Source organism: Chenopodium album, chromosome 16 (assembly GCF_948465745.1).
Source record: "Chenopodium album chromosome 16, dcCheAlbu1.1, whole genome shotgun sequence".
Classification (NCBI taxonomy): Eukaryota; Viridiplantae; Streptophyta; class Magnoliopsida; order Caryophyllales; family Amaranthaceae; genus Chenopodium; species Chenopodium album.
In genome coordinates this window covers 28,595,913-28,605,690 of record NC_137849.1, presented here as the reverse complement: position 1 = coordinate 28,605,690, position 9,778 = coordinate 28,595,913, and the positions used below count along the sequence as shown (strand labels likewise).

The following is a 9,778-nucleotide window of genomic DNA, read 5'->3' as shown; positions in this document are numbered from 1 at the left end:
CCTATGTTTTGAAATGTTACTTCTTTTGTATATGTTAATTAAAATAGAATATGAAGTAATGTTAAATGTTTTCTATTTTTCTTGAAAATTAGCTTTTAACAAACTCAATATTTCTATAATTTTGTTAAGATACATCACGATTTCCTGGTTTCAAATGCCATCAACCACCGAATCAAGGGGGCATTATTATTTGTTACACTCAAAATTAAAATTTCTTGATTTATGTTGACTTTGACATTTTGACCTATGTAAGTTCACTCTAGAAAAATGTTATTCTATAAGAGTAACATGGCCCATCGATGAGAAAAGAAATATATATATCAAGGCCCAAGAGAGAAAGCCCAAGAGATAAAACAACACCGATTTAAACAATTTAAAGTATTTAAATTTAAAGGGATCTGGCGCCAAGAATTACAAATGTCTGGCGGTTAATTGAATTAGTGGGGTAAACCGCACCATATTTGCCTGTAAATAAAGGAAGACATCAAGGGAATGAAGAGACATTAGCAAATCAATTAACAAAATCATTTAATTTGCTATAAGCTTTCTTCTTAGCTTTCTTAGTTTTACCTTGGCTTAGTAGCCAAGCAATAAACTACTTCTTTTAGCAAGTATTGAAGATTAAACATTCTTTCCAATTGTATAAATATGGAGGTAATCTTTCCTTCAATTTGTACAATTGTCACCTTGACTTTATCTTTAATAAATGGAAAGCATTTCCATTTTGTGTCATATGTTCGTCTATTCGTTCCTTCAGCAATCTAACTTGTTTAACATCTTTGAGGATAACTTCTTTACTTATTTGTTGTGTTACGTTAGTGAGGTTATTAATCTTTTAAAACCAGTAACAATAGGGGTAGTCCCTTAATATTGTAGAACAAGATAGGGTGTTTGACTTGTCGGTAAAGAACATACACTTGGGGATGAAACAGTCACATATGTCGGTCTTAGATGGACGATTGACAACATTTGCGGAACTAGTAAGGCATTTACATGATGTATCATTCACATGGTTTATAGTGATCGTGTAGACAAGGCACACATCCTTACAACCAAGACTAATTATAGTTTATCGCTTTTAATAATGTTCTTTAGTCTATGTGTTAAGCTCATGTCCAAAAAAGAAAAAAAAAATTGAAATACAATAAGGTTAGTAGGACTGGGACACCAGTATTCTGGATTATGACATATAAATCTCACTATCATTGTGACAAGTTGACAACATAAGATATTAGAACAACATGAATCCAATCCCAAATTAGCAATTACGTTTATATAATAATTATCAGTGATAGTAATTAATTGTTTTAAGAACAACTCATTGCCGTCAAATTTTTGGTTATTATGGCATAATCTCATATAACCACTCAGAAATTGGTCCCTAAGTTTTTCTACCAATTGTAGTTTAATTTTTTCCTATCTATATATATATAATAAACTATCACTTGACGATGTTTAATTAAATTGGCATTAATTATACAATGTTTTTACTCTTGAATATGTACATAACTTGATCAGAATAGATGCATTTATGAGAATCATACTACAAATAGGTCCTTCACAAATATCTTGAGTGAATTGATTATATAGATTTGTTTGTGTACAATATATTTCTCAATCTCTTGTAGAGGTATTCTTGCAAACAACTATTAGCATTGATGGCCCCTCCCAACTCCTTCGATTTCGTGTTTTGATTTATGTCTTGTTATCTCAATGTGGGCGTCTTCTTTAATAGATACTTATGTAAATCGTTATAGATACTACAAACATATACGACAAAGGAAGATGATGATGATTGAGAGAAAAAAAAAAAAAAAAAAAAAAAAAAAAAAAAAAAAAAAAAGGATCAAGAACCATTAACCATTAGTAACAATGAGACTTTTTACAAACTACAGGTCAGATGTGTTACTTGGTTGACAAAAGTTTGGAGAAATGGGGGAAATGAAAATTTCTAGAAATTTACAGTTTGCAACTTGCATAAAATGCAGGAATTTACTTCGAGGGAAATTACTTCCTATATTGTTAACCAAACAATTTTTAAAAAATTCCTATTAGTTATCAATGTACATAGAAGCTTTTGTTAACACAAAGAGATATGACGTCGTACATCTAAGATAAAAATGAAAGATTAGACACAAGGTATATAATAATTTTTTAATTAATAACATGAAAGCACACAATACATGTTTAATTTTGTCATATGAACACAACTTAATAATTTGTAGCTTATTCTCATATAGAAGTAGTTTGCAAACATTAATGGCCATCAAACTTAGAAACTATTATGCTTCGTCAAATGAAAATGACATTGCTATGTAGTGTGATAAGTACTAATTCGTTATGACAAGGAAAATATCCTATTTATTGATAACCTAGTATTGAAAAAAAGACGTAACTTTAATACAACTTTGATTGACAATTTTAACAAACAAATTGACACTTTAGAAAATGAAGCTACAAAATACAAACTATATCAAAAAAAAAAAAAAAAAAAAAAAAAAAAAAAAAAAAAAAAAATCAAAAGAAAATGGCTACATAATTTAAATTGATTTGTGATAAAGTGACATCTAGTTACACTGGGAACCGAATTTAATATAATCTTACAGATAGGAAAAATGAATTACTCGATATAAATGTTTCTTAGTACACATCTGAGCTAACTAAGCTAGCCATAACTACATCTCCAATCTTATAAAACTATCTAGCTTTTCGTTTGATATTGCCTTTAAAAGATTGTCTTATTAAAAAAAAACTGCCTAACTAAGCTAGTCATAAGTCTCATAACTATATCTCCGATCTTATAAACTGCCTAACTTTTCTTTTCGCAATGTGTGTCTACGGTGCCTTACAAGACACTTGTTCATCAAGTTTTGTACTCCTTCAAGCCGTGGTTTACGTCAAGGATACCTTTTGTTATTATATACACCTGTTTTTATTCTGCATGAATATTTTGTTTGTGATGTTCTTGAGGGCTGAAAATTCTAAAAAACTGAAGTTTGTCATTGACTTCCCTTTAAAAAACTAAAATCAATCAATAACTATATACTAAATTACACATCGACAATGACACGTGTTAATTTCTAGTGTCTCTTTAGGTTTTTATTTTTATTTTTATTTTTTTTTAATTATACTTCCTCCGCTTATTTTAGTTGACACCTTTCTATTATCACGCTTGTCAACACATATTTTTAACGATTAATGTCTCTAATTATCAACATTGTAAAATTATATAAAGTGGATATTAATAAAATATACATTGAAACGATTCAAACAAGATCCCGCATGAATATATTTCATCGTATTTATAAACCACAAAAGCAAGTCAAGGCGTATTATGTGAATAGTGTAAAAGTCAAACGGTGTCAACTAAAAAAACGGAGAAAGTAATAAATTATTATATACAAGGAATCAAGAAGAAGGCAGGAGGTTTAATCCTTTGTGTATGTTGATTGATGATATTTTTACTCTCTCTCAATGTTTTGCTAGTTTTTATGTTTCTCATGTTAAGCGGACGGATAATAATCTAGCTCACCATGTTGCTAGCTTAGGTGACACTCAAGAGGTTGTAATGAATTTATTTGCTTAGGTCTTTTTCCGCAAAGTCTCTTAACTTTGGCAAAAATTGATATCTTTTAATAAAATCTCGCAAGTGTTTCCTTAAAAAAAAAAAAAAAAAAAAAAAAAAAAAAAAAAAGATATTATATACAATAATAATTGTCATAGTTAACTATATAAAATAAGGAAAAGATCTTTTACATTCTATAGATGGATATACAACTACTATACGTATGTGTTTTGACAACATATAATTACTTAAAAAAAAACACAATCTTTAAGAATCTTCTTTTTATAATATATAATCTTCATAAACTTGACAAGAATAATTACTAAATTAGGGGGGGGGGGGGGGAAATAGCCTATATATATAATTTATAAATACTCTTTGATTAATACGAAGTAGTAAGAAATAAAAAGGATACATCAATTTTGTCTTTGAAAACTTAAAATTACCCATACGATCAAATATCACTACAAGAAAACGCGTTTTTAACAATCAATATTACAGACAGGCGTCAAGTCGGTAAAATGAAATATTAGCGAATGGTTTTAAAAACGGTCATTAATTACCGGCCGTTTTAAAAAAGAGTCACTCGACATAATTTTAAAGTACTCATTTAACTAAAGTACTAAAAAACTTTTTCACGTGATATTCAACATTTTTTTGTAAAGACATGAAATAATAAGAAAATAACTACTGGTATTTTTTTTTTTTTTTTTTTTTTGAGGAATAACTACTGGTATATTTTAGTAAAAATTTATTCACAATTGTTTTAAAAAAAAATAATTAAATTAAATGCTAATTTATTAATGAAAATTAAAATATATCGTGCATGACATTGGGACTAACCTAATTTCTAAAATTATAATCCCCCTCTAATCCTAATTCTACGTTTATCTGACAACAATCGTTCTGCTTTCGGAGACAGATTTGTATTTTGAAGGTGTTGAACCACCTTATTGGGCTTATTCTAGTCCAATCCAAAGTTGGATGGGTGAAGAACCCTTGTACCACTGTGTTGATACTGTTGATACTTGTATATCTCTATGATGTTTTTCAATAGTATTAATTTATTTAGCTGCTCCTTCTAACAAAAATAAAATGTATATACGTCCAAATAATTTGGCAAATTTAATGGCACCATGTAGCTTTTAGCGGTCTGGTAATGAGAGTTATGGAGCATGTTCGGTAAAACATAACTGTGAAGGTAGCTGTTAGCTGTCAATAAGCTGTTAGCTATGAAGATAGATAATTTAGATATGAGCGTTCGGTAAAGTAGCGGTTGACTAGCTGTTACATATAAAAATCAATATTTTATTTTTAAAACTATAGATATAGATTAAATTTTCAACAGCTACCTCAAAAGATACCTATAACTTCAAAAGCTAATATTTTTAACTTTTTCATAAAAGCTACCTCGACCACTAAAAGCTACCCTAACCAATATTTTGCCAAACACACACATTTTTTGTTAAGGAGTGGATTGACCAAGTCAAACCACTAACAGCTACTCAAACGCTAGCGCTGAAATAATGGGTAGAGTTTAGCTGTCAAAGTAACGTTTGATAATATGAGCGTTTCGCAAAAGTAGCGGTGATTGTAATACTAAGTTACATTAAAATTCTTACACATTGTTTGAATAAAGTAATCAAATTTATCAAACGCTACCTGCTACTATGAAACGCTACTGTTTTTAACCGTTTAGAAAAGCTACCCAAATGCTACCTCTACCACTAATTGATACTCAAACCACTACCTTGTGAAACACTCTTATGTTTTCCTAGTAGGGTTTTAACTTGATCAAAATACTAATTCGCTACCTTAAATGCTAACACCAAATATGGCCTAATTATTATACAATTTAATTAATTACAAGTACCCAAACTATTCTTTGGAAAATTTAAAGTGCCATAAAATAAGGGACGCAAACATATAGTACTCATATAAGTTAAGCACTTTATCTAGTCCAAGTTCGTCATAATAAAGCGTCCAAGCATTTTTGCACTGCTCTAGGATGATTAAGGTCAGTCACACGTGTATTAAAGCTCATACATCAAAAAAGATTTTACGTTAGTCCAATTATTTACATTTTTTAATTTAACTATGCTAATTGAATGTTTCAATCATTGCAAAATGCTTTCTCGTTAATTCATTAAAGCAAATTACTTTCTTAATTATTATTACAAGCTCATCTACTAAAGACGCAAAAGTTGATCTCTGCTGTAAATCTAAATTAAGATCGAAAAATCAAATGAATTACTTTAATAAGGTATCTTCATGCTTAATTCTTCAAACTACCAAAAAATAATCAAACTAGAAGATCTACGAGGATTTCGATCTTGCACGCACACGCGTAATTATACACATAATCTTGTTTATACATACAATAAATCACTTTTTCTAGCTAATAAAAGCATAACAATGGTCCTAAAGTAATAGTTTTTCAAAAGAAGAGAAGTATATAAAATAATAATACAAATGGGTGGGCTCTAGTTACCAAGGTTATGAGCTAATTAAACATAATTAAGGGAGGTTCTTAGAAGGAAAAGATCGTTAATTCGCCTCGTGCACTAATCATGAATATTATCATGCTTATTATCATTATTATGATTTGATTAGTTTCGGGGCGTAACTAAATTAATAACATGGTTAGCATGCAGCCATGCATGTGCATTAGTACATATAGATATCATTGCACATTATAGTACTTGAGGTACTCTTAAGCCTTTATTATAAAAGTCTTGAGTTTTCAAATCAAATGACCCACATTATCAATTGGCCATCTGCTAACAACGAAACTTCAGCTAAATGCTTCTGCCCAAATTTATTTCTATATAAGTGCGTTATTTAATTTATACTACTGTTATTAAAAAAGTGCATCACTTTTTTAATAGAAATATTTTTCTATATTTTAGATTATCTCTCTCGTCTAATTCTGGTTGTTATGTTATTATTTATCTCTCCTATTCCAGTTTTCCCATAATCCCATATGATCCAAATTTACATACGAATTCCCTTTATGAGCGAATAAAATATTTCTCCACTCACCTCGATCATATCAATGTACGTACTCGTATTATTTTTCAACCTAATCCACTTGTACAATAATGTACTTAATTTGTTCTTGTATAAAATGTGCACACCATATTAGTATAGTAGTATGGCAGGTCTTTTATTATGTTTCATGCGTTTTAGGAAAGGGCATTAATTAGAAGTGTCCTTCATTGTGACATGACTTGTTGATCTAGATGCATTGTTTAATTTGACATGTGAGCAATCTAGTCTCCTCAATTTCAATTCCAAGAATCATCATATATGCATCATAGTCTCGTTATTGTGTTTTTTGAAATTAAGTGAACAAGAATAGTGTTGTGTTTGAAATTGCTAAAATAAAAACGAAGATCATATGATTTTTTTCAAAAAATTCAGTTATCATGTCCATATGATTTGGATGTATACAATCCTTACCTTTTTCTTGAATTACATTTCACAATAAAGAGCCTGTTCTGATTTACTGAGATGAACTGAACTGAACTGAATTGGTTGGAGCTGAATTGAACTGAGCTGAATTGAATAGAGTTAAAATGAATTGTTTATGAGAGAAAGAAATAAATAAATAAAATGCACTGAACTGAAATGAACTGAATGAAATTACGCTGAAGAGAACAGGCCCAAAGTGATCCGCGTTTTACATGCAATTTCTTTCCCAAAATCATATAACAAGGGTCTCTAAATGTATTTTAAGTATAATATTCATTAGTGCTCAACAATGTCAATTCGTGCTTCTTTTTACATAAACTGTGACGTAGTATCCTTTATTTGCTATAATATAACGAGCACATCATTAAACATAACAACGTGTATTGTTAATTCATTATCACACAAATCGTATCAAATTAACACTAATAGCGCAATTAATTGTCATTTTTATCATCGTATCCCCATCCTTACACGTCTTTAGTGGTGGTTATGATAAGAATTAATTAAACTGACAAGTACATTATAATAATTTCATCTGGAACTAACGATCAATCCCCTGCAACAAATTGTATTCATCACCTCAAACTTGTGGGGCAAAAGGCAGGCCCTGTTGGAACTGTTTTGAGCTAGCAATCCAACCATTATTGGACCAAAATTGGTTGGAAGCTCCCAAACCTTGTGTTTTGTACCATGAATATGAGGTTTTAATTCATTTGCCATTATGTTTTTTCAAACCGACGACTAAAATGGTATACGGGAATGATGTAGACAAAATTCAATTTCCTGTACTGTCGTAATTACCACGTGCCAACATTTACTAGCATACATTTAACATCTATAATATACTAAGGCCCTATTTTTTTGAGCTATTGTAGTCTGCTCTACTCTACACAGAAACTCAAAAGAACAGGACGTAACACAATTTAAAATAAAGAAATATACTAGAAAACAAGAATTGAAAATAAAATTGTGATTATATTTATATTAATAATGAATGCTAATTTAATTTACAGGAATTGAAGATGAAATTTCTTGTGATGATTTCTTATCTTCTGTTGAAATGGAATTCTTGCAATGAGCAATAGCAGCTTGAATAGCAGCCTGCAACTCTTCCATGGTGCTATCACTAGAAGGTGATGGCACACCTGCAGTAGCCAAAAGAAGTCCACTGTTAGTAGGTGATGTCCTCATTGATGCAGGAGCCGAAAACTCTCCTCGTCTTCCCCTCATTAGCTCTCTATTGTCTCGAGGACTAACCGTCCCTGAGAACGAGTACGATTGCCTTCGTACTCGTACACTATCCCTTCTCCCACCTCCTTTGGGAGATAACAGTGGCTTCACCATATTGATGTATCTCTTAAGAAATTGAGTTACATCAGACTTCAGCTTATTTCGTCTGCTGCAGTTTTCTGGGTGTTCTGTTTTTTCTTTACTGTCTGACAGTTTTTTCCATTTTGATAAACCAAAGAGGGAGAATGATTTGAACTTGTTGTTGTTGTTGTTGCTTCTGCTTCTTTCTTTACTTCTGAAATCGTTTCCAATGATATTGTTGTTGATTTCTATTTCGCTGTAATCTTTGTCGAATGAGATGTACTGGTCGTCGTCTTCAGTACAGCTGCAGGTGGTGCTGCTGTTATCAGTAGTGCTGCTTGTGAGTGGCTTTTCTTCATGAAAGGCGTCTCTGATTGGGCCGGAAAACCCGTCTAACGAATGAGTCGAGGGGCGAGCAGAGGAGGCGTGGAGGTGGGATAAGAAGTGGAGAGGAAGTAAATGACCATGGAAGAAGATTTCATCAGCAGGAGATAAATCAATTGCTAATGGTGCCTGCTGTTGGTTCTTCGATTTCGTTGCTAACGAAGGCGATGATGATGCTTTTGGTGTCGTTGTTGCAGAGGTATGCAATGAGATTGTGAAGGAAAATTCATGTGATGGTGAAGATGCTGGCGAATTCGTTGCTGATGCACCTGGTGTTGCTCTTTGCTGCTGCACTACCTGTTCTGCTAGCTCTTTTCCTTCTGTTTCTGAATCCCGAATATTACGATTTTTGTGCCGAACTTGTTGCTGAGTTTCCATGGACATGGTAGTAATAAAGATGGATGGATGTTGAGAGGGACTGAGTGATAAAGAGAGAGAGTTTATAGATATATCTTAGAGGCAAGAAAGAAATAAGTTGGTTTAAGAAGCAAATGTCTATTTTAAGAAGATTACAGAAAAAGAAGGTGATCGTATTGTACTATATTCACATACAAATATTGACGTATGTAATGTATAGTGTATAGTGTGTTTGTGGGGTGACCTTATAATGTTTTTTGATTAGCTGTTTTTGTTAGAAATTGTGGGTCCAATTTAGGTCTTAAGAGCTAGTTATTCATCTTTAGGAGTGGCTATGATTATACCCCTAATTTAGTGATTAGATAGTCATGGACTATTTAATATGATCTGGATTATAATGCAAAAAATGGGGGAAAATCCAATAACACCAACTTGGTCGTTATTTAAGTTGTCAAAAATATATCGGTTCATGTACTCTGCACTTAAACAAATCATTATTGCAATAAAATTTATAGATTTTACTGTTGTGTATCTAAAATGATTAATGTTAATGAATAACCAAACATGTCTAAGGTCACAAGTTCAATTTGAGTATGATCATCTAGTTTTGCTCAAGAATAGCGGATTTTCTTACCCATTACACATATATGATTAGATTGACTGACTTATAAAGGCGTCTATTTAGTA

The 9,778-nt window shown here is 31.3% G+C and overlaps 1 protein-coding gene across 1 annotated transcript; it reads right to left on the bottom strand.

Moving 5' to 3' along the window:
• Positions 1-7,994: 7,994 nt before the first annotated feature.
• LOC145585072 (BRI1 kinase inhibitor 1-like) lies at positions 7,995-9,185 on the bottom strand. The gene has a single exon (XM_081641819.1). It carries the CDS (start codon positions 9,116-9,118, stop codon positions 8,042-8,044), a length of 1,077 nt encoding a protein of 358 aa, XP_081497945.1. The 5' UTR covers positions 9,119-9,185; the 3' UTR covers positions 7,995-8,041.
• Between the last annotated feature and the right edge of the window lie 593 nt (positions 9,186-9,778).

What these genes read in the sequence shown, in the direction of transcription:
- LOC145585072 (XM_081641819.1), bottom strand. Translation starts at nt 9,118, where the DNA reads ATGTCCATGGAAACTCAGCAACAAGTTCGGCACAAAAATCGTAATATT.